At 39.6% G+C, this 26,116-nt stretch overlaps 1 protein-coding gene across 1 annotated transcript in view; it reads right to left on the bottom strand.

Moving 5' to 3' along the window:
• Window positions 1-26,116, bottom strand: part of ttn.2 (titin, tandem duplicate 2) — a 217,539-nt gene that overhangs the window by 107,689 nt on the left and 83,734 nt on the right. The window contains 24 exon segments of the mRNA XM_039599816.1: window positions 396-538; window positions 1,784-1,910; window positions 2,024-2,163; window positions 2,639-2,905; window positions 3,125-3,391; window positions 3,531-3,797; window positions 3,903-4,029; window positions 4,203-4,342; window positions 4,943-5,206; window positions 5,460-5,726; window positions 5,845-6,111; window positions 7,351-7,477; window positions 7,573-7,712; window positions 7,836-8,105; window positions 8,449-8,727; window positions 8,826-9,221; window positions 10,792-10,842; window positions 14,818-14,862; window positions 20,186-20,662; window positions 21,898-22,173; window positions 22,331-22,618; window positions 23,516-23,587; window positions 24,958-25,002; window positions 25,161-25,217. Coding sequence (XP_039455750.1) covers window positions 396-538; window positions 1,784-1,910; window positions 2,024-2,163; window positions 2,639-2,905; window positions 3,125-3,391; window positions 3,531-3,797; window positions 3,903-4,029; window positions 4,203-4,342; window positions 4,943-5,206; window positions 5,460-5,726; window positions 5,845-6,111; window positions 7,351-7,477; window positions 7,573-7,712; window positions 7,836-8,105; window positions 8,449-8,727; window positions 8,826-9,221; window positions 10,792-10,842; window positions 14,818-14,862; window positions 20,186-20,662; window positions 21,898-22,173; window positions 22,331-22,618; window positions 23,516-23,587; window positions 24,958-25,002; window positions 25,161-25,217 — 4,799 coding nt within the window.

The raw sequence follows: 26,116 nt of genomic DNA, 5'->3' as shown, positions 1-26,116 counted from the left end.
GCAGTTCATGTGTTTTGTAGCTGTAGCTGTCATAGCTCTGCTGCCACTTGCCCTGCACCTCAGCCTCCTTCAGCTGTTAAAAATAACCCTGCAGAAATGCTTGTGGGGCAGAAAAGCCTTCCTGCCTATGTTATCTCAAAACCAGGAATCCCAAACCCACACCAGCAGAGCCTTATATGAAGCCGGAGCAGTCCACTGGACAAAAAAAAAAAGAATATTGTGTGCAAATGGAAAGGGAAATTCTGGCTGTGGGACATAATCATGAGGCCTGGACTTTTGTAGTGGTTTGTAACTGAATGTTAATGGGTCTTGTGTTTCAGGAAGTGACTCTCCTAGTGATCCTGTCCGCAGTAAAGAAACATTGCGTGGGCTCAGTCAGATGTGTTGAGACTTACTCTATCGCTTGGCTCCAGCTTTGTACCCCCCAGGAACCACTCGACAGCGATGCCTTCGTATGACAGCTCACACTCAAAGGTGGCAGTCTCCCCAGCAGTCACGGTGACGTCCTTCAGAGGCCTCTGGAGGCCAATCACTCGGGCTTTAGATTGGGAAGAAAACATGGTTAGCGCCCCTGACCGAAAAACAGGTCAATGAAAACCAAAAAAAGCCCAGAGAGACATGACTAATCCTCAGTGGCTATTCCTCATGGTGTGTTTGAGCTGAAGGCGGGCTGGTGCAAGACCTTGGACAACTGAAACAAGCTGCCCTGAGACTTGGCATTAGGTGTCCAAGCTCATTAGCATGAATCCTACTGTCAGATGTAAACGGCAGGCAGAGCCAGTGAGAGTAGGGGTTCTACCCTTCCCCCCTGCCAATCACTGCAACCCTTCTCTAGATAAGGAATGTGGCTTCAAAAATAACTAAGGAGCCTGATAGGCTGAGAGCCCACATCTGCCAAATCCATTGAGGGAAGCCGGTCTGCTCCTGTCAATCACAAGCTTGCAATTTCCCAGGAAAAGGAGAATGTGAATGTCCTGACAGGAGTTACCCAACATCACACTACTGGGGAGTTTGGTAACATGGGACATACAGCTCTAAGAAGTCAGTGTGGATTAACAACCCACATCAATTATTTATAACAGGCTTCTTCACATGCCTGAATTAAGGCCCCTTTACAGCCTGTTGAAATGCACTCTGGCAGCATGACAGCTCATGCAATCAGAAAGCTGTCAGTCTGAAGAGTTTGCAGTCTCACCACAAAAATGACTCATCTATTAAAATTGATTCACATTTAAATCCCTACACTGTGAACAAGAATGACGTTTTTCTTAAGCTGGACGTTTATGATTGTGTAGTTGGACTGCTGAACTTTCTTTTATTTCTGAACATTTACTGATTTGATAAATCTTGTATTTAAAATGTGATCATTAAAGAGAAGCAAAATATGAAATAGTTTTTAAATCTAGAAACTTGTAAGACTGTGCCATTATAGGAGCTTTTAATCAGTCGCTGAGTTATTTAAATATTGTACTGAATTAAATTCTAGTTCAGAGACAAGTTGGAACATAATCAATCAAAATGAATCATGTGAAGGGAAATATTATTAAAATAACTGCATCACTAACTTTTAATTATTTGTTGAATTATTAAAAACAACAAATTATCATCTGATCAAATAGTGATCCTTGTGTTAATTCTATTACTGAAGCTCAGAGGATCACAGGATGGCTTGATAACTCAAATCAAGAGGAGGAATTTCAGGAACCTTTAGTTTCATACTCGCAAATGTTATCACAGACATTTCAAAAATCACTGTGATTGACTTCAGACTTGTTTCAGTCACCTTTGACCCTGAGCTGAGCTGAGGATTTGGCATTCGCTGCTGCAAAGTCAACACTTCCAGCCATGTCCATTTTGCAGTTATAGAGGATCAACAAGTGCCGGGTTGCTTCCTCCTTGATCTCCACATTCTGAGAACAAACAATGTGCAAACCAACAAGAGATGAATGTGCCAATTCAAAACATTTTCATGAAATTTCCAACAAATGTGTTGAAATTATATTTTATAGGTGTAAAATCTTACAGCAGATGGATGAAGTGTCTCGCCCTTCAGTTTCCAGGTGGCATGAAGGTCCTCCTCAGAAATCTCTGTCTCAAACTTCGCCGTCTCGGTCTCTGTAACTTCCACGCTGTGCAGTGGGCGGACGACCTTGATGTCACGTTCTGTAAAGTTTGTTAAAATATGTTAGCGAAACTTACAAGTGAAGGGAAGCGAATGGAAACGTATTAGACAACATCTGTGAAAAGAGTTTCACATTGTCAGATACAGTGTAACAGATGAATTAAACATAGGACAAGACAGGAGAGTTAAAATCAGAAGAGAAGCTTACAATTTGTGTAAAAACAGAAGTTGAGGAACGCTTGAGAATAATTAACCCCATAAAACATTTCAAACTATATCCACATCTACTTTTTTCTTATCAGATCCATAATACCATTCACTGTAAGATGTGCAAGGTTGAATAATTCTCAAGTATTATAATGATCACTTTTACAAGCATTTAGAATAAAAGTGGAAGCTGCAGTAATGCAGGACAGATGGAGATAACAGGAGGCGGGGTTTGGTGAATGCTGGTGGGTGGGGCCTGTCTCTGCAGTCCCGGTGGAGTCTGAGGGGCCGGATCACCACAGGTATTACCTTCGATGTTAAGGTCAGCGGTAGTTTTGTCAGTTCCACAGTCGCAGCTGTAAGCGCCCATGTTGCTCTTTGCTGCCTTCTTGATGACCAACATATGTTTCTTGCCATCAGATTTGAAGGAAATGTTCTTGGAGGGAAAGATTTCTTCGCCATCTTTGAACCATTTGACCTCAGCAGCGGCCTTACTCAACTCGCAGGACAAAATCACCTCATCTTTCTCAACAGCGGTGTAATTCTGGAGCTTCACTGTGAAGTACAGGTCGCCCTCTGTGGGCAGACACCAGGATTATATCAGCTGAAAACATTAACTGGCTAAAGTCATGGAAAGTGCAGTGTATACATTCACCCAAAAATGTCACAAGTTAATTCCATTTTAATACAATAAGGGGAAGATGTAGTTTTTTCATGGTAACAAGTAAACGAGTGCTGCACTCAGTACATTCTTTATGGAAATCTGGATGCATCCCTCTGCAGTACGATACTAACCGAGAACGGTGAGCATGGCCTCTGAAGTCTTGCCCATCGCCTCCACTTTGATCATAGAGGTGTCATCAATTGTGACCTCCTTGAAGGCCAGCGTGTGCACTTTTCCTTCCTCAGACATGTGCACCACTTTGCTGGGGTGCAAACGGACATCATTTTTGTACCAGACGACTGGGATTTTTTCATGAGAGAGTTCAACGCTGAACTCTGCAGTTTCACGTTCCTTTACGGTCACATCTCTTATTGGCTTGATAAATGCAAGGCGAATACCTGACAAGAAATGTGGCGTTTGTCGTTAAAAGGCTTTTGGCATACAAAGTTTAGCGAGCACGCAAAAAGAAGAACTTGGTCACGTACCCACCAAACAATTCTTCTCCTAAAAACACTAAAAAGATCCGACTTTGTTTACCTTTGATAATCAACTTTCCGGATGTCCTCTTATCTTCAGCCTCGAACATGTATTTACCTTCATCTTCATATCTGGCAGATTTTACAATAAGACTGTGTCTCTTTCCTTCCACGTGGAGTTCAAACTTGTCATCTGTTGACAACTCTTGAGATCCCTTCAGCCAACGGAAGCTTTTGGGCTCCCGGGAAATTTCTAGTTCAAATTTTGCTTCATCCTTTTCATACACGTGTACATCAGCCAGAGGTGTAATGAATGACACTGGGACCTCTGTTGATTCAGACAGATAGTTAATAAAAAAATCAAAATATTTGAGTGGGCAGAGACTTTCCACGCTGGCTCAAAAAAGGAAGGTGGAGAAGGTGGAAAGCTCACCCTTCACTTTCAGGTTAGCAGAACATTTGGCATTAGCAGCAGTGAACATGACCTCGCCGGTCTGAGGTACTCTGCAGTTGTACAAGACCAGAGTATGTTTGGCACCGTCCTCCACAATTTCAACATCCTGCAGATGGCCAACAAACGTTTTCAGCAAAATTGTGAGAGTGAAAGAAACGTGATGAGGACACAACTATGGTTTATCTCTACTAGCGTATCGACATCCAGATTTAAGTCAAGTAAAAGAATGAAACCACAGATAAATGAATATCTGCTCAGATGCAGTTTAACGGGACATACAGTGGATGGACTGAGGAGTTCTCCATTCAGTTTCCACTGGCCATGGACATCATCTTCACTGAGCTCAACCTCAAATCGAGCTGTCTCTCCGTCAAACACCTCAGCGCCATACATCGGCCGAACCACCTTTATGTGACGAGCTGACGTTTTAAAGAGGGGACAAAAAAATCAACGGCATAAACATATAAACATCTACAAACATCTACACACAATGTACACACAAAAACAAGTCAACATCAGACAGTCACAGACAGAGTTGCCTTGGCAACTGACACACAAACAGAAACCAGTGCCTCGTGGTCCCGGTAATAAAATGTTGTGATGATTTAGTTTGATCCAGTATGAAACTGTGTGATTACTAAAGTGACAAAGTGCTTCGAAAGACAATAAGTGATGTGTTTTGAAAAGGAAATCCCATAACCAAAAGTCACCGACATGACAACGACACCACAGGACTGACACATAGATTCGAATACAGTTTAGCTTCTGGAGCCACGTTTTTGGAAAGTTTAAATCTTTTAGTTTTTAGTCTTCCAGTTTCTGCTATTAATGGAGAGAGATGGAAAAAAAACAGTAAACGCTGATTGGAAAGTGAAGTAAAGTGCTTAAAGTAAAATAATGCAAAAAAGAGTGAGTGATAGGACGCGATGCACAGGCTGTGCAAGTGAAGACGAGTATCAAGAAGGGAAGGAAGCTGCCTCAAAATGACCAAATATCAAAATCAATTTCTGGGTCTTTACCTTCAATGTGAAGAGTTGCTGTCGTCTTGTCTGTTCCACAGTCACATAGGTACTGTCCTTTGTCTTTGTCCCCAACTCTCTTGATTATGAGGACTCTGCGTTTGCCTTCGGCTTTAATGTTCACCGTCTTAGAAGCTTTGATCTCGGCCTCATTGTGGTACCACATGACATCAACATCTTTGCTGAGCTCGCAATCTAGAACCACCTCATCTTTCTCCACTGCAGTATAGTCCTGCAGCTTAACTGTGAAGTACGGATCTCCCTCTAGAAAGGGAATATTTTGGGGTAATTCCACAATACACCACAAATATACAGTGCACAAAACAAGACAGTGAAGACACACGAGAAGCACAAATGAAAACCATAAAAAATGATTTCATATATCACAGAGACAAGAATACAATACTTTTGTGAACCCAGACAGACACAACAATGGACAAAGTGTACACAAAGCTGTGGGAAAGACGACACACTTGACAATGAGGACAGAAAGGACAGGTCGTTAATCTTGGATTACCTATAACTGTCAGGTTGGCCATGGAAAGAATTCCTTTGGCCTCAGCCTTAATTTGGCAGATATCATCTAGCGTCACTTCTCTCATTTCTAGTGCATGCTTCTTTCCATCCACATGAATGACAACAGTTCTGCTCGGATGAATTTTGTTGTCGTTCTTGTACCAGGTGATGGGGATGTTCTCATGAGAAAGCTCCAGCTCAAAGCGAGCTGTTTTGCCTTCCTTTACAGTTTGATCCTTTATTGGTGAGATAAATTTCAGCCTGATACCTAATAAAACACGGTCATATGAGTTAGCTCATATGATGGTGGGGTAACCAAGACAATGAATGCAGTGAAAACAATCATGTTCTGGCCTTTTTTCCAGTAAATGTGGCCCATTACTTACCCTCCACTGTGAGTCTAGCTTTTGAGGTTTTGCCTAAAACTTCAATCATGTATTCATCCTCGTCATCAAACTCACAGCAGTTTATAATCAGCATGTGCTTCTTTCCGTCGTCGATGATGTCATATTTTTGGTCTTGGGTGATGATGTCAGCCCCTTTATACCACATGACTTTAAAAACATCTTTTGTGATGGTGCATTCAAACTTTGCTTGTTTCTTTTCTGGCACAGAAACATCCTTCAGCGGGACAACAAAGTCCATTTCGACTTCTGAGATAAAAAGTGACATAGGTACAATATGTCAACAACAGAACAGAACACAACAACAGGACTGGAGTCTACAGCCTGAGGTCGGTGTACCTTCTGTATGTCTTTAAATGTCCCTCTAGCTGTATAATTACCCTGAATCAGGAAGCACGTAGTATCAGGGACTATTAAAACACATAGTTACTTCTTGCTATTGACTAAACTGAAGATCACTCCAAAGTGCTTAAAGTGGTCAGTAAGACAACAAAGGTGCTATTGCCAGCTCACAGTGTTCTTCCTATCTAGAACTACATCAGTCCTCTTTCTCACAAGGTGTTGAAGGACTTCCTATATTGAAGTTATTATTAAGGAACACCATGTTGTTAGTAACAAGAATTCAAAATATTCACATGCCACACGGTAGAAAAAACATCTTCTGAACATAGTTCCCAGAGAATGCAAATAAGAGGTTTCTTCTTTCCACTTCTTAAAGTGAGCACTCCAACAGATGTTTGCCGGGGAAAATCAATGATTTGTTGCAGAACTCCATTGCTGTTGCTAAAACCAAGTCCCTTTCAAATTGAGTCCCGTAACACTTTCACTAACATGTGCTAACTGATAAACTGTCCATGTCCACAGATTTAACACAGAACATTTAACCACAAAAGATACAAATAAACTTTAGAGAGAGACAAAATCTGACACATTTATACTTTATATTTTCCAGTGAACAGACTTTACAACAACAAACAACAACAAATACAGCACACCAATTCAACCAGTGAAAATAGTTAAGATCCCACACCAGACTGTATATAGTGGCACAAATGATCAAGTTGACTTGTCGATCCTTTTCAATAAAGGTAAATGGACTGATTCTTATACAGCGCTTTTCTACTCTCCCAGAGTACTCAAAGCACTCTATACAACATGCCTCATTCACCCAATCACACCCACTCATACACTAAGTGCAACTAATAAGCATTCACACACATTCACACTCCGATGAATGCATCGGAGGGCAATTTGGGGTTAGTATCTTGCCCAAGGATATTTGACATGCAGACTGGAGGAGCCAGGAATCGAACCACCAACCTTCCGATCAGTAGCTGATCTGCTCTACCGCCTGAGCCACAGCCACCACCAAAGGTGTAAGGTCCACTCTCACAGGACGCCTCGGTTAAGACCTTACACCTTTATTTTTACAGGACACTTTTAAAGCACACTGAATTTGCAGTTCTTGATGACAGGAGTTCCCCTTACCTTTGACATTAAGCATGGCGCTGGTTATGGCGTTCAGAGCCGTGTAAGTCACTTCTCCCGCCTGGTCCAGCTGGCAGTTTTTTAGCTTGAGTCTACGCACTGTACCCTCCATTTGGATGTCGCATGTCTAGTGAAAACATTACAATATACTCACGAATAAAGAGTGAACATACAAATTAAACACTACATGTGCAGCAATATAAATGGAAGACAAGCCCTTACAGGGGATCTGGTCAAAACCTCTCCTTTGAGCTTCCATTCCCCAGGAATGTCGTCCTCAGAAATCTCAGTCTCAAACATGGCATCTTCCTTCTCAACCACCTCGACGCTGACCAAAGGCTTTAGGATCTCAGCCTCCCGCTCTGTGAACACATTATTAGAAATTAGTACTCAATTATTAAATATTATGCATCATCAACAGAAAACTATTGCAATGATTTAAATGATTACAGTTACTATGAATATAAGTAAGTAAATGGATGAACCTCCAAGTGTTAGCTTGGCAGTGTAGATGCGTCCTTCCACCTCCAGTGCATATTCTGCTACGTCATCAGGCTGGCAGTTCTTAATGACGAGCGTCAGCTCCTTTCCTTCCTTCTTGATCTCAATCTTGTCAGATGGCTGGACTTCATTCTCTCCTTTGAGCCACTTCCAGTTGGGAGTTTCCTTGAAAAGCTCGCATTTAAATGTTGCAGCAGCCTTTGGTTTTACATGCTGATCTCTCAGTGGTCTCACTATCCAGTCTTTGACAATTTCTGTTGAATTTTGAAATTACTGAGTCAATGACAATCATATGTTTCAGAATTTGCACAAATAAAACATTGCATGACAAAATCAGCTCAGTCTTAACGTAGTTTAAATTTTAAGCGATACTCAGTTTGAAAATTCCAAGGATCTCTATTTAATGTCCAAGCTGTGGAAATAAATCAAATTTAGCTGCAGGACACTTTGTGGCATTCTTTTTCAATAGGATATCAAGATGCATAATAATGTTATGATATTTCTATTTGTTTAGGCAAACTACACACAAGCCACAAATCTTGTTAAAAATGTGTACTGAGATATGTAGGAGCTTGCAGCACGTCTCATTCTGCTTACCAATCACTTTGACATTTGTTGTAGTCTTAACGTCTTCCTGGCCAGCCACTTCACACGAGAAAACACCGGCGTCCTCCTCCGTGGAGTTCTGGATGGTCACTGCATGCTGCATACCAATGATATTGATCTGAATCTTGCCCTCCTTTTTCTTGAGGACCTCACCATTCTTCTTCCATATCACATCCCTCTCTTTGTTCAGCTCGCAGGTCATATACACAGGCTGACCCTTGATTGCTGATGTCTCCTCCTCCAGTTCTTTGATCCATTTCACAGGTAGCTCTTTAACATGACAAAATAGCAGAGACATCACACATTATTTAAGGGGATTCCAATGGTTACATTTTGTGTATCTCAGGACTGGCAAAACATTATTATACCTTCAACGATAAGCTTGGCGGTGCAAGATATCTCTTTGCCAGCGTTCTTGGCCACGCACGTATATTCCCCAGTGTCAGACAGCTGGACATCAATGATGTTCAATTTGCGATCTTTGCCATCCGAAGTGAACTTGTGCTTGGGGCTCTCACGAAGATTACTACCATCTTTCATCCAAGAAGTAACAGCAGTGGAAGGTGAGACCTCACATTCAAAGACAGCAGATGAGCCGATAGACTCGGCTTCCTGCAGAACAATGTTCTGAAGCTTTTTGATAAACTTTAGAGGGACAGCTTTGAGCTTGAACCCTGCAAAAGGTTCCTCTGGTGGTGGTGGTCCTTTCCCACCAGGCCTCAGCCCCCGACCCCTGCCCTCTCCAGGAGATGGGGTCTGCTTAGCTGAATAAACAAATTGAAGACCATCAATTCACATTTCATTTGAAAAAAGAATGACATGCTCATGTCATCATATCTGTATCTGCATACTGCATCAGTAAAGTATTCACAGCGCTTTACTTGTCCCACATTTTGTGATGTTACAGCAAAATGGATACAATTTTTTTCACCTCAAGGTTTGACACAGAATAACCCACAAAACTGGCAAACTGACAAAAGCTAGAAACTTTTCTCAAGTTTCTTAAAAAAAACCCCAACAATTTACATCAAAGTATTTATGCTCAATACTTTGTTGAAGCACCTTTAACAGCAAATACAGGCTCAAGGCTTTTTGAGTATGATGCTACAAGCTTGGCACACCGATTTTTGGGCAGTTTCTCCCATTCTTCAGGTTACTTGGGTGGTTCACAGCCATTTTCAGATCTCTCCAGGTGTGGTGGGTTGTTGTCCTGCTGGAACATGAACCTTTGCTGCAGAGGTCCGGAGTGCTCTGCAGCAAACTGTCATCAAGGATGTCTCTGTACATTGCTGTTTTCGTCTTTCCTGACTAGTCTCCAATTCCTGCTGCTGAAAAACATCTCCTAGCATGATGCTGCCACCACCATGCTTTACTGTAGTGATGGCATTGGCCAGGTGATGAGGGATACCCAGCTTCCTCCAGACATGACACTTGGCATTCAGGCCAAAGAGTTTAAACTCTGTTTCACCAGACCAGAGAATTTTGTTTCTCGTGGTCTGACAGCACTTCAGGTGGCTTTTAGTAAACTCCAGGTGGGCTGTCATGTGCCTTATACTGAGCAGTGGCTTCTGTCTGGCCATCTACCATGCAGGCCCGGTTGTTCTTCTGGAAGTGGTAAGAAACATCTGAGAGGTGGTCAGGATGCACCTGAGCTCAAGTCTGAGTGCCATGGCAAAGGCTCTGAATACTTAGGTACATGTTTTTGTTTTTCAATCTGAATCAAATGGGAATAATTCAAAGCAACCTTTTTTACTTTGTCACTATTGGGTACTATGTGTCAAAGCTTGAGGTAACAAATTAATTTAATCTATTTTGACAAAGACAAAACAAGAGCATAAAGACATTCTTCTCAAAGAAAAAACTGAACATGTAACAGTGCATTTAGCAGGGCTAAATATCGATCATTTATGCTCATTAATAACTCATTAAGTTTAGCTTCACGAATTGAATGAATTTCTCTTTCAAAAAGCTTGCTGTGCATACAGATGTCTAAAACTACACATAACGTCTCACTTGCTCACTTACCAAACCTTAACTTTGAGTGCATGAATAGCCTGATGCACACAGATTACGTTGCATGTCCACGTGAGGTTTTGAGACAAATTGCAGGCTGCCAGCAGTGTTTCGATGTCCCAGTGTAAAGCTGGGACATCTGGGTTTTGTCATTAAAGTGTACTGGGTTCAGATTTTGAGGTGAACAATGAATTTAATCTATTTTGGAATAATGCTGTCATGTGACAAATTGTGAACAAATGAAGCGCTGTGAATCCTTTCTGGATAAACGGTAACATTGGTTTTGCTGGAACATCATTGTTTTATCAAGGTAAAACTTACGTTTCAGCCCTCTACCTCTACCTCTTCCTGCTTCCTCTGTTGGTTGTCCCTCTGTTCAGAAAGAATATAAATTATTTGATGCTCACAGGCTAATCATACATACTTATCATGCTAAACATGCCAGGGTAAGGAAATCCAGTGTAGTGAATGGACTGGGGATTATGAAATGGTTCTGATGGTAAGTTTATGAAGTATTGACACTCACACGGGGGTCGACAAAAACACCATGAGGAAGACAATACATTAAAATTAAAATAAATGGAAAAACAAAGATGAATGCAATGAGTGGGGACAATAGATAATGGAGAATGGTCAAATAGCAGAAACATAAACGACATAACAAAAATGAAACAAAGCGGTAAACGTGACGGGCAGTCGGACATGGAATGATTACACAAGTCTAAGGAAAAGATGAAGAAATCGCATCACACTTAAAATACGATGGAGGGAAAATGAGGTTATGGAAGCGAAGATGAGTGGATATTATTGATGGCAGGGAGGCATGGTTTTTTCTTTTTTGGTTGTCACCGAAGATGCCACCATCTCACCTCTCCTGGCCACCCCTGGAACCTTCACAGCACCTTCCTCTGCTTCACCTTCCCAGTCCTCTAGCTCGTAACTCTCCTCTGGAACCAGTTCCCAGCCCCATGCCTCCTCTCCCTCTGGCACAGCCTCATTCTCAGCTTCAAACTCCTCTTCAAATACTTCCTCCTCTGCCTGAGTGGCAACCTTCTTCATCTCCACGGCTCCAGGAGAGACTTCCTTTACCAAGGGAACCTTTCCTTCATCAGGCTTTGCCAGTTCTGCAACCTTGGCTTCCTCTTGCAAAGGCTTCTTTGGGACCTTTTTTAGAGTCACATCTTCAATAGATTCTTTGGGTGAAACAGTTTTAGGAAGCTTTTTGAGTTTGTCAAGACTTGGCCTTCTCTCAGCTGCTATTGTCTCTGCTCCTTTAAGTTTCTCAACTTTCGGGGATGGAGTCTTTTTGAGCTCTACCTTCTTGAGCTGCTCTACAGGTTTTAAAGATACTTCTTCCTCTTTTTCCTTTGATAACACTTTTTTCTTCACTTGCAGAGGTTTTTTCTCCTCGAGAACCTTTTCAGGTTTCTCAGCAGGGGCTGGAACAGAAAGTATGGTCTTTTCCAAGGGAGCTACATCTACCTTCTCTGGTTTCACCGGCTTCTCCTCTGGAGCTTCTGGGATCTCAGGTTTCTTTGGTTTAGCCTTTTGTTTCCGTTCTTCAGGGGTCTCAGCTGGACTTGTGTGACGTTTTGGCAGATCATCAGTTGGCCTCCTTTCTTTCTCCTCTGCGGGTTTCTTCTCAGGCTCTGTAGCCTGTTTGGCCAGCCTGTCAAAGGGCTTCAACTTGACTGTTTCTATCTCTGGTTCCACTGTTGGAATCTTCTTCACCTTTTTTGGCCTTTTGTCCTCTTCAGGCTCCTTCTCTGGAGATTTCTTTTGGTCTCCTGGTTTTGGCACCTTGGCTGGTAGCTCTTTTACTTCAACAGGTTCTTTCTCAGATTGCTTTGGAGGTTCTGTGGTTTCCACCTGTCTGGGAAGCCTTTCCCCCTTCTGAAACGGTGACGCGTCCTTCTCTGGCCTCTCCTTCTTGTCTTTCTCTGGATCCTCTGCTGGTTTAAGAGGCTTCTCGAAGGGTTTCAGTTTGACTACTTCTGGTTCCACTTCATCTAAAGGCAATTTTTTAACTTTCTTTAGGGCTGTACTGGGTGGGGCACTTTCCTCCTCCTTAGGTGTCTTGGGAGTTTTCTTCAGAGAAATGGTATCTTTTGGTTTCTCATCTTTTGGGACAGGCTTCTGCCGGGTCCACGCATCTTTAGGAGTCTCTTTCTGTTCCTTTTCTTCTTCAGGTTGAATAACTTTTGGCTTTTTCACCACATCTGCTTTCTCTTTTAGCTTCTTCTCCTCCTCATGTCTCGTGGTGACAAACATAATCTCAGCAGCTTCTTCTTTATGTACCATCTCCTCAACATTAACAACTGTGGTCTTGGTGACCAGAGGTAATTCCTCTTGTTCAGGCTCTTTGTGTGGAACTGATGGGATCTTCTTCAATATGATAATCTCTTGTTCTTCTTCCACCTCTCTCGTGACCCTGGTTGTCTTTCTCAACGTGGGGATCTCAAATGTGCCATCCTCTTCCAATTTGACCTTTTGACCTTTTTTGTGTAGAACTGTTTCTGAGGCATCAAACGTTTCATATTACTTGGTTAAACATCGGCTGTATGTATAATACAGTTTAGTGTCAGTAAACTAAACTCATATCACAATTTGTACAAACAAAGCAAAAAGCAATTCGTGAAAAAAAGAGCATAAATAAATAAATATTAATATACAAGGGATAAAAATGTAATCAGGGATTTTAGGAAGATAACTTTGAATGATTTAAGAACAACAAACAAAAGAGACATAAAAGATGACAGGGACATTTTCAGTTTCTCCAACAAAGGACAGAAAGTTTAATGGGGCATTTAGTAGGGCTAATAGGAGATTTGCAAATTAGTGATCAGCTTAATTTAAAAAAACCAGTGTTGGACTGATGACTGAGAAGTTATAGATATAGGAGATATACATGCATGGTTATATACATGCATTTGGAGACAGGTTTCAAAAAAGGCTACAAATGCTAACTTTTGAGACCTCATGCGAGCATGCTTCAGTCCACAAATACAAAGCAATTTGACCACACCTCAAACTATTTCACAAATGCCTGTACCCAAACCTGAATAAATACTGATCATTTACGCACAAGTGATTACGTTTTGCTTCACAAATTGGATCATTTTCTCTTTCAAAAGCTTTCTGTGCACACAAACATCTAAAACTACACATATCATCTCACTTGCGCACTTACCAAACCTTAAATTTGAGCGCATGAATCACCTGATACGCAAAGATCATGTTGCATGCCCACGTGAGATTTTGAGACAAATTTCAGGCTGCCAGCTTCTCACAGATCGTTCAGACGTCCCAGTGCAAAACTGGGACATCTGGGTTTCCTCTATATTACTTGAAGTGGGTGTTTCTTTTCTAAATAAACAGAACAACTCATCACCAATTACAGACACAACGCAGTAACCTATAAAAGGTAATATATCATTTAAATAAGCTGCTGCTACATCCTGAAAGGTTAAGAATTAGTCATGAAGCTAACATTAATGTTAGCCTACTGTTATTAGAGAATGGTAGGATTAACATGAAAGTGTTATTCCACATTACCTGGATTATATGAATATTCAAAATATACAGAGATTATTTAGCACATACTCACTCCAGAGAATGATCCACAGTGATGTACAACCATGGTGTTCCCCCATCTGCAGCTGAGCACTGAATGAGTCTTCCCAGCAGATTGTCCAGCATGTAGCAGCATTTAAACTATTAATATTTACAGGCTACGCTGTGTTATCTGTAATCTATGTTTGCTAGCAGAGGGGTGACAAGTTGTTCTGTTTATTTAGAAGAAAAATGACCACTTTATTTGAAAAAAAGAACAAAAAAAACCAAAACCAAAAAACACAGAACTACAGAGGAACCAGATGGCCCTGTTTTACACCAGCACGTTGACACCGCTTATGTTTGTGGATCCATGTGAAACTGGCAGTCTGAAATTTGTCTCAAAACCCCACAGAGGCATGCGGCGTGATCTGTGCATATCAGGCGATTCGTGCACTCCTATTTAAGGTTTTGTACGCAAGCGAGTGGGAGCTTTATGAAAGACAAATGTATCCAATTTGTGAAGCTGAACTTAATAAACTGTGTGCAGATCATTACATTTATCCAGGCTTGTGTATTTGAATTTGTAAAATAGCCTGACGTGTGTTCAAATTGTTTTGTATGTGTGTGGACTGAAGCACACGCTTGTGAGTCCTAAAAAGTTACACACAAATAATTGTACACATTTATAAATTTAAGTGTAAGCTTGTGGATCATGCCATTTGTAACCCTTTTGAGACATATTTAATCCATACATGCTAGTAGCTCTATACTGAGTGTACTGAGTACTCCTACCTTTCTTGACTCCTCCTGGTGCTTGGACTGGCCCCTTGGATTCATCTAATATAAAAACATAGTTCAAAAAGTTGTAACTTAATGTGGAGGAGACACAAACAAAGATGTGAGTCACATGCAGAGCAAAGAAGTTCACTATCCTATCATTTAGATGAAGAGCAACAGAAAAGAAATAACACCATAAGTAAGCACAAAGAATAAAATGAAGTTAGGCTGAGTACAAGGACACAGTAGCTTATGCTGAATTCAAGATCAATAAATTCATCACCAACAGACACTAACACTGCAACAATAGACAGAGAGGCTTTACTCCAACATAAGAAAGACCCATAACAACAGATACACAATGGGGTATAAATAAAATTGCTGTTATCAAATAAGAAGTTTAGAAAAAAGAAACTGGAACAGACTAAAGACCCTAAACAAAGAGAACATTTCCATCTCAGTCCTTTTAATACCTCTACCTGTTCCAGGTGATATCTTTTTTGTTAGTGGTTTTTCCTCCTCTGCAATCATCTTAGTTGGTTCTTCAGCCGTCATAACGGGCTTTGTCTCGACCACTTTAAGTATAAAAAAGAAAGAACTGAAGTATAATCACCAAAGCACATAACATTTCTAAAAGCATTAGCCGGAATCACTGTCTGAATACCTGGCTTTTCTTCTGGTGGAGTAATTGTCTTTTTCAACTTGGCATTATCAGTGACTTCCGGCTTTTTGGCAGCTTCTTGATCTTTAACAGCAGCTTGTGGTTTGCTCTCTTAAAGTAAAAAGTATACAGGAATTTCAGCAAAAGTGCTCTATCTAATCTACATCATCTTACAAAAAGAGAACCAGAAGTTCATGTTGCATTCTTTCTCTATAAACACCTTGTTTTTGTCTATTTTGTTTCAAGACACAGTCAAAGATTTATATTTGCATAAGAGTGGCATTCTTTTCTGAATGCCTTAATAAACCCTCCACAGAAACACATAAAGAGGTTTAAAGAAGTGGCTGGGTACCTTTTTGTGGAGTAGCTGGCTTTACCAGTGATTCTTTGATTTCTGGCACCAACTCCTTCTCCTTTACAAGAACTTGAAAATGAAATCACAAGACAATTAGCGCCTCACAAAGACCGATGTGGGAAGCATGAGACCATTTAAAGACTAAAAATACATGACACTGCACGGAAAGCTGGATGACTGAGTTTCAGCTCCATATGACAGCTGGATATTTGACCTCACTGTGCAAAACTATTGATAAAGACATATACACAACGAATACAGAATTAGAAGTAACTAAAGCAGCATACAATAGAAACCTTTTGTGATTTAATTGTAGTGATAAGAAACCAAACAGCATGACAATCAACATATTCTCATCACGATGAGAAAGACAACAGTGCCCAAATGAAATGGCTAATATGACATGCACATCCTCTGGAAATGATGAAGATGAGGAGTTATGAATTCAAAGTCTTTTAAGAATCAAAACAATGACTGGCTCTGATCAAGAGTGTTTCTTTTTTCCTCGATACCTCTGGAAATTTCCTGAAGGAAGAGTTTCTTTTTTCTCTCTTTCCAGTGTCAAATCCCTTTTGTCTGTAATGGACTGAATCAGTCGAGCTTCTCCCTTCTTTCTGGTAATGGCTTGAAGTTCTTGAGGAGACATGCGTCTAGCATGCGGGACTTCCTGCTTACATAAACTGTAGCGTCACCGGTTAGCTTGGTGTAATCTGTCACTGAAGGCTTATGACTCTACATTACGTCTTTGTTACCAGTGTCCTGTGATGTGTACACTTCTTTTTGTTAGCTTTATTAGCATTTTGATCTGTTCTTCTTCACATTTCCCGTCTGTTTTAGCCGACATACTTGTTTGCAATGATTCTTTCTTTGAGTGATTCCATTTTCACATATTTTTCAGGCCTGTCGTCTGCTACATGTGATTGCTAAGATAACACCGGCGTAACTTTTGCTTTGCTTTCAGTGTCTTCTAGCTTCACTTTGTTCCTTGTCACTATCTTTGACTGAATTTGGCCTGTTATTACCTTTGATTTATCATTTTCACCAGATTTCTACTGTTCATTTTCTGTAGATTTGCCTTTGATATAAAACTCACTTTTTTGACAAAATTTCTTTTACAGTATCATATATTTTACTACTGCTGCTGCTTTGTATCAATGGTAATAAAACTGTCTTTTCACATTCAGTCTAAACATTTGTGTTTAGACTGAATGTCTTTGCTGTCCTCTGGTTTCTTTGACGATATATTGAACTTGCTCATTGTTTGACTTCGTCTTCCATTAAAGGCCTAAACACGAGGTTTCTCTCAGTGTGTTTCTTTGTTGAACTGGTCTTCTTCAAGTATAATTCCTTCAATTCTGTCCTGTTTTTCAGGGCCCCCCCCTGTTTTCTGAAACAACAGAATTATCTTCTGTTGTTTCAGTTTATTGTGATTTTGCAGATGTTTGTAAAGTTTTCTCTCCTTGGTCATATGATCTTTTCTGGAGACTGACTTTTCTAATGGCTTAGCACCGATCATACTACAGGACTCAGTTTATTAACTGACAATTTTCTTGTATTTTTATATTTTATTACCCTGACACTTTGTTGGGTTCTTGTATAGTTCTTAAAATCTCCTCTTGCTGTACAGAAACAATATTTTTGCCTACAGTGTCTTCATTATCTTTGTGGTTTATTCAATGTTGTTTCCTCTTCTCTTCTCTGTAGAAGATTCTTTCTCTCATTAACATTGAGAAATTTAAAAGGTGTGAAGTGTAGTGGTGCCAAGAGATTAGAGAAAAAATACAGACACAAACATTTTTAGTTAAGTAAGACAGACGCTGCCGTAAAAAGGAATATCAGGAGCTGAAAAAAAGACGTGAAATGTGCTGTGATTTTACCTTTCTCTAGTCTTTCAGTTTTAGCTGCAGCTTGTGTTTCAGGAGACAAAGCTTCAGGAGCAGCAATGAGAATCTTGTCTTCTGTTTCTTTAAAAAAGAATCAGTTCTTATTCAAAGGAAGGTACGAGTAGATTTTAGTAGAATAACAGAGGGCAGGAAAAAAGATTTTAAAAGAAATGAAAAAGACCAACTATGAACATGTGATATGAAGAGAGGTTTACAAACTGAGGTTGATCATGGACTCAATCTCAACACACATAAGAACAAAGACTGCAGGCAAACATGGAGTCAAATGACACAGTTAAAGATTAACAATGCAATAAGAATGGTACGTTTGGTACCTCTGGAAGACTTTTTTGAAGGAATCCTTTTCTCATCTGGCTTTAATGGCACTGAAGGAACTGTCTGAAGAGGATCCTTGGATAAAGATTCTTTTGTTTCCTTTGTTGTCTTGTATTCTAATTCAGCTTTTGCAGAAACAGATTTAAATTCCAGCTCCTGTTTGATCATTTTTGTCATGTCAGTATCTGTTACTGAGGGTTTTACAGCAACATTCTCTGTTTCTGCATAAAACATTTCCTCAGATTTCACCTTTTTCTCCTTTTTCTTTTCAAATACTTTGTGTGCACTTTCCTCACGTTCAGGGGTAATAGGAATGACAAGTGTTTCCTCTTTTCTGTTTTCTTCCATTTTCACTGCAGTGGGGACGAGTTTTGCTTCTTTACCTTCAACTGTGCCTTCCCTCAGTGCACTTGTCATCTCTGAAACTTCATTCCTGTGTTTTTCATGTGGAGTCATTGATACATCACGATCGACTGCTTCCTTAAAGGTGACTTCAGCTAAAGCCTTTGTTTCAGCTTCCAGATTTTCAGTCAGTTTTCTTGCTTCTGTGGTGATCACAACCGAGGAAGGTTTGGTTTGATCTACCTTTGTCACCACCGTGACATCTTTCAGTGTTTCCTTCTCTTTGAATGTAGTAGGCTCCTCTGATTTTTCTTTTGTGCGTCTCTCTTTGCTTTCTGTTTCAGTCCTCTTCGCTCTCTTTTTAGGTTCAAAGCTGGTTTCCTGTATGGAGATAGCTTTTTTGTCTTGTTGGTGGCTAACTGATGCACTGTCTTTCCTTTCATCTGTAATTTCTTTGCTTGGTGACTCAACTGCCTTAACAAAATACTCTTCTTCAGTTTTTTCTTTTGAAGGTTTATCTTGTAGTATTGTGAGCTTCGATTCAGTGTCCTGGGCTAAAACTACAGCTTCAGGTTTTTTCGGGCTGATTCTCTGTTTAGCCACGCTGCTTTCTTTCCTCTTTGAAGTATCAGTAGCAGATAGCTCACCTCTCACTTCAAACCTGTTATCTTGTTGGCTCTGTGTTTCTGTTGTACTTAAGACATCTGTTTCTACCAATACCACTACTGCCTTGTCCAGTGGAGCCACATCTTCGTACCAGACTTCAGCATGTTCTTCGACTACACGTTCATGCTCCCAGACAGCTTCTGTAAAAGGTACTTGTTCTGTCACATAATACATTTCCTGTATCTCCTGAGCTCCTTTCCTTTCCCATTTTTCTTCTTCAATCTTCTCAACACTTGCAGCTGTGCGATGTTTTAAGAGGTGTAGAAGAAGAGGCGTCATGTGGCGGCGCCAAGATTTGACAACAAAACACAAAGACAATCATCAGTGTTAGGAGACAACACAGAAATGAAGAACCACATGCTTTAGGTGACAATCCACTTGTTGTTTCAAGCATTAAAGAATAAGGTGTGTTTAAGATCCATGTTGATTGGTAGTACCTTTTTTAGTAGCATAAATTTTTATATCCTGTTCAATCTCTGTGTGCAGTATCCTCTCAGTCTTCTTAGCTTCGGTTTCTTTTAAGCAATGAATCAAAATTGATTCCAAGATGGTGTGTGGTGAAGAAAACAATTTGGAAAGAGAAAAATGTAGACAGTCAATAGACATATGGAAAAAAAAACACACATCAAATAACACAAACAAGCAAAGAGATGGAAGATGTTGACAAAACCTCTGAATAAGTGGCAACAGTTCAGGCTGAACTCAATGCACACATTTTAGTTGGATTTTCTTACCACCAATATTTGATGACACATCGATAGATATCACATTTACTCATTTTCATCATCAATGAGTCCAAATGAATTCAGTTATCTCACTTTTTGTGAGAGCATTTTGTTATCTTGTTGCATTAAAGATGGAAATGTAACAAAGAAAAAATCATTTCTTTTCACTGAAAGCTTTAAGTGATAATTAAGAACAATAAAGTGATTTTTTTGTTTTTACCTGATCAAGTGTTTTTAAATATTAAACAATCAAAGAAAAGAGCATCATTTCATAACATTTAACTGAGCCAAAATCCACAGCTTAAGTGATTGTTGAGATTCTGGCTTCAGTTCAAATCTTGGCAGTCTTCATGCGAGTTCAAACATGCATGATGAAGATACAAAGAAAGACAAAAACAGCTGAAGTCTGCTGTACCTTTAGGAAGAATTTCCTCTACCTCTTGTTTAGGCTTGGCCTTAGATACAGTATCAGGTATTTTATCAGGGGCCTTTACGTGAACTGTTTTCTCTGCAGAGATCATCTCTGTTTGCTTCTTCGAAATGAGCTCAACTTTGAATTCCTCAGTGCTTACAGATGTCTGCTTCTCAGTAATCAAAGCTTCTTTAACCACCTTCTGAGGAACCTTTACAGGCTTCCTCTTAGGAACAGCCTCCTCTGGGACTTTTTCCTCACGTGGTTTTTCTGGTACTTTCTCAGGTAAATCTTCTGGCTCCAGCTTTGGAATTTCCTTCATGCCTTTCTTGGGTTTCAGCACTTTCTCCGTGGGTCTCTCAGGTACTGATTCAGATATTTTCTCAGGAAGCCTCACAGGTTCAGGCTCCAACACAGCAACCTCATCAAACACCTTCTGATAGCTTTTTTCAGGTACAGGTTTAGGTTCGAGCTTCCAAGCTTTAAGAGGGTGTGACACAAGAACATGCAAAAGACATGACAATAAAGAACGCAAAATGTGCTTTCACACAAGAAACAAATCTTTTATAAGTTCATGAAGTCATTTAGACCCAAAAGGGTCACTCTGTGGAGAATAATATATGATAATGACAATTTTCTTAACTTAATTTCTTTTAGAGGTCAATTATATATCTAATTTGTGTGATGGTCTAAATGTTTACCTTCATATCTTGCAGCAGAAATGAACCGGTTAAAAAGGAAATATCATAGAGTAAAGACATTGAAAGGCACCTCTAAATGTACATTTTGGATATTAAATGAATAATGAAATGTATCTTGGTAATTTGAGTTGGGTATGAGTATATATCATCATAGCATTTCTTTACTTCAAGAGACTCAAAAGACAGTGAATAAAGTCTGCCCTTCTATTAAAGAAACTTTATATGTGAAATAGAAATGTACCTTTCTCTTTCTTTGTTGGTTCTTCCTTTGGTGGAACAACAGCAGGCTCTGCTTTCTTGGCTGCTTTTGGAAGCTCAGTTATTTTTTCCTCCACAGGAACTTTAAAGAGTATTATTGGCATATATTAAAAGTCTTTTAGCAAATTCAGGTTGAAAGTTGAAGAGTTTCGTTAGAGAACAATGAAACACTCTATCGAGTGCAAGACAAGAACAATCACAACATGCAGCAACAAAACGAGAGAGGTTAGCCATTATAAAAAAATATGCCACAGAACCTAAAGAGTTTAGGGTTAGTATGAGAGTTTTGGTTTTAGTTAGAAGTTTCCAGATGACTGAAAACTGGATTAGCTTCAGGTACCTTTAACTGCCACAGGTTTCTTCTGTGGCGCTTGTTCCTCTGTCTCAAACTTTTGTGGTTGTGCAAGTGGAGGTTGGGGTGGTTGGATTGGAGATGAAACCTCCTTCTTTGCTGGTTCTTCTGATGCTTCAAAATAAAATTCTGTTTATTATCATTATGATGATGATGATGATGATGATGATTATTATTATTATAGTTAGCTAAATATGCAGTCAGCAGATATCAACATCAAAATGTACTCACAGATAAATCCCTGAAAAGAATTTGTGGTATTCAAAGGTTAATACGAGATTTGTTCGCACTACCATCAAAAAAGACTAATGTGAAGACACCTCAGATGAGTTAAAGTTGGACGGTGGAGTTAAGAAGATTAAAGAAAAAACACCACATTAAGAAAAACTCCACAGCCATATTACCTTTTTTTGTAGGTTCCTTTGGTGCAGGAGTTGGTTCTGGCTTGGTCACTGGGGGTTCTGGTTTTGGCACCACAGGCTTTGGTGCTGTTATTTCTGCTTCTGATTTTTTCACCACAGGTTCAGGCTTGGGAACCACTGCAGGTTCTTTTGGTTCTTGTTTTGTTAGAGAAGGCTCGGGTTTACGAGCTTCTGGTTTAGGTTTGTCTGGTTCTAGCCTGGTATCAGCTGGCTTACGCCTGGTCTTTGATGGATCTGGTTTTGCAGCTTCTTCAGGGACTAGCAACATTTAGATTTGTTTAGATAAAACAAAGACAAAGACTTCGCTTCCATTCTTGAAGCTAAATGAATAGTTAGAAGATCTTAATACTAAAGACAGAAACATACACAGTAGACTACAAACTCAATACGAACATCCAAACAAAACAGGAAATACCTTTGGATGGTGGCGTCACCACCTTCTTTACTGGTACTGGTTTAGCTTCAGGCTCCTGCTCAGGGATTTCTTCAGGTTTAACCTTGGGTTCTACTTTGGGTGTAGGCACTGGCTTTGGTTCTGGTTCTGCTTTGGGTGTAGGCACTGGCTTTGGTTCTGGTTCTGCTTTGGGTGTAGGCACTGGCTTTGGTTCTGGTTCTGCTTTTGGTTTTGGCTTGGGCTCAGCTTCGGGCTTAGCTTTAGGGGCCACTACTTTGGAGTCTGCTGGTACCTGAGGCTTGGGTTCATCTTCAAATGGGTAAAAAACATTAGTTGTTAGAATTAAGTAGCAGGAGAATCTATAATTTTGCAAGATCGAGATTTCAATGAAGCCAGACTGACTCAAAGTTTTGGGAAACTGTATAGTGTGGCGCACAGTTGATAAGACATCAAGGAAACATTAAACAAAATGAAGTACCTTTCTTTGGCACTCCAGGCTTCTCAGTAGGTGGAGGTGGGGAAGCAGTAGGCCTTTTAACTTCCTCTGTTTCTATTTTTAGGAAATATTCAAACATATAATAATCAAATGAGAAAACAGATAGAAGAGAATTGAATCATAACAAATCAAATAAGGATTATGTCATTAGCAAAGATATTCTAAAGAAATTTGTAGGAATCGCTACCTCTGGGAACAGGAACATCCTTTTCTGGGACTGAAACCACAGGAATCTTTTCCTCCACTTGCTTTCTGGCTTCAGGCTCTTCAATTGTGCAGTTAAATTAAGTGAAGATCAAGCAACATTAAAGAGGTTTAGGAAGTAAAAGATCATACAAACACAAAGTATAGTTGAGATAACAGTAAAAACAAAAGAAGCTAAAAATTTAATTACTAAGCATTTACATGTCGACATCAACAGTTTGCCAGTACCTTTCTGTGGTGATGGTTCCTTTACAGCTGGCGTTGGCTTCTCTTCAGGCCTTTCTTCAACTTTGGGAAATTAAAAAAAAAAAAAAACCATAATTAGGTGAAGAAGAGAAGTGCAGCAGAATACACGGTGCCATAACATTTTAAAAACTGAAAACGCCACTACAGTAGATAATGTAATAAAAGAACAAAAAGACACAGTTGTAGGATGGGGGAAAGCAGAGGATGGGGAAGTAAGTTTGCACTGCTGGCGTGACAGAATATGCTCAGCTCTGCTGTACCTTTTGTTGGGATTTCCTCTCTCATTTGAACTTGTTTGGTCTCCACCGTCTCCTCAATGGCAACTCTTACAACTGCTGGAAAAACACGTGCACAAAGGGACACATCCAAGATCCAAGGTCAGTGTCATAAAACATAAACATTCTTAGGTCTTCATAAGTCTAAGTCAAACATGATATCCAACACTTTTAATTACGTTTTTTTTTCTTTTAAGGTCAGAATTTCTAGATAAGCTTTTTAAGCATTTGGACTTAAGTCAGTGCAAACTAAAGCATTTGGTCATTATTGTGTGGTGTGTTTTTAGACAGGACAAGAGAGTTCAAACGAAAGTTCAGTTTAGTGCAAACCTAAACTGTGCAAAGTACTCTGATAGTACCCAGAATGATAATGCAGAAAAATGTATTTGTGATAAGAAACTAAAAGATTCAGAAGGTCAACAGTAACCAAAAACAGATCATCAGACATTAGGCTGTTACTGAACCAAAAGTGGTTATTAAAAAAACAAACACACAAACAAAGGCTGATAATGAAATGAGGGATAAAAAAGAGAGATGCATGCAAACACAAATATATAAGATAAGAAAAAACATACATTTCAGAAAAAGACAAATGTCAAGATAGCCATGATTAACGTGGGTCAAACGTGCACAGGCATTGCTGTGCATGCTCTCGACATTGTGCTGTCAAGACAATGCCAAAGCAACATGTGATGATATAACCTTCATCATACAAAACTGCTGGCCAGTCAAAGGCCTCAAACCCTGGCCAATCAATACCCTAACACCTGCACAGTCTGATTTTAAAGAAAAAAAGAGATAAACCTGCACATCTTTGAGATGGCAGGATAGAAATCCACATTTTCTTTGTCCTCGTTTAAAACCAGAAGTTGAACTTCTTAAAATCTTCAAACTGGAACGACTTATTTAAAAAGCTCTATTCTTAGTGATCCATTACACACCAAACACAATTTACATATGGACAAAAGGCCCAAATGCATAGAAAAAGCTAATACAAATGTGTGTGTGGAGAGGCCCTTGTCTACCCACCCTTGTTGTTGTTCAACTGGTGGAGATAGAACTCTTACCTAATATTATACTATTTCTTACTAAGCCTAGCCACAATACAAAAAGTGTAAAAGCAAGAGTGCAAAATGTAGTATTTTTACTGTGCTTAAACCTAATGGAACAGAACTGAACACAACATATTATGTAATTTTTATGTTTATGTAATAAATCTCATCCCTAAATCCAGACTGACACACTTTTAATGTTAAATGGCAAAACATACATAAAAGTTAGTGAGTGTGGCATCAAGATGTAAAACTGGATTAAAGTTACAAAGTGACAACAAAACACATGGGAAACAAAGAAAGAAAGAAGTACAGATACAAATTAACAGGAAAAAAAAGACAAAATGAAGGAGCATAAAAACAAATAGTAAATACCTCTATCTTCAATCTCTTCTTCATAATGATAGAATTCAAAAGATTCTTTAAAAGAGAAAAAACATTTTTGTTCCATTTCATTGTTAAATTCAGGCAAACATTGTCCTAATTCTATGTGGGCCACAAAACAGCAAAAAGTCATCTGCTTTGTAAATTCTCTGATGTAATAAATGGAAAAAAGTGAGCAGCTTATGATGCCTTACCTTGAATTGCAACTGACGTAGGCACTTCAGGCCTCTGAACAGAGGAATCTGGCATATCTACAGAGTATGGTACCAAAATTTTGTTTTGGTTAAGTGGTTAACTATTGGTTAACTATTTAAAAAAACACAAAACCACTGTGTGAGTAGAAGTGTAGGACATTTTGGAAAATTCTCTTGCTTGGTAGCATTTGCCAGTTACAAGATAAGAACTATAGGTAGGCACATTTCAACTATAACATCAATTAAATACAACCAGCTAGCATAGTCCTGTGGTAACACAGGCTAGTGGGTACCATACCTAACCACCTAACTTGAAAGGGAACTAGTAACTCCATATCGGGGCCCTTTAAGATAAGATAAGATAACCTTTTTAGTCCCACACGTGGGAAATTTGTTTTGTCACAGCAGAAAGTGGACAGTGCAAAGTTATATAGCAAAAATTAGAGAACAGGCCTAGACCTCATGTTCAACATCTTAACAGCTTCCCAAAAATAAGCTAGTTGGCTTCACTTTTATAAAATCATAGATAATAGTGTTATAAATAATGAAAAAATGCATCTGGTCCTAGAAGGTCTTAAAATTGGTCAAATACAACGGCAAATACAACCTCAGATGAACAACAATATACATTGTGTCATTACATATTTAACACACACTGAGCAAAAAGGCAGACACAGTATATGAAATACCCCTACTGCCTTTATAGGAATAAAGCATGTAAGTAACAGAAAGTTGCTGCTAGTCAGATTCACTAGATTAAATGAAGATTGGCAAGTGTGTCTACAACTGTAAAAGCAGAATTGTTAGGAGTTTGCTAATCTGACACATTCAGGTGGAATTGGAAAGCAAGTGGAAAATCATTCCCAGGAGTGGACATCAACTTCCCCTCAAGGACAAACGACAAACGGCAATGACATCCACCCACTGATCCATCCATGCCCAGAAGAAGCCCAGGC

This window comes from Oreochromis aureus, linkage group 16 (genome assembly GCF_013358895.1).
Source record: "Oreochromis aureus strain Israel breed Guangdong linkage group 16, ZZ_aureus, whole genome shotgun sequence".
Lineage (NCBI taxonomy): Eukaryota > Metazoa > Chordata > Actinopteri > Cichliformes > Cichlidae > Oreochromis > Oreochromis aureus.
The sequence above is the reverse complement of the archived record's forward strand: the minus strand, read 5'-3'. Positions and strand labels throughout refer to the sequence as shown.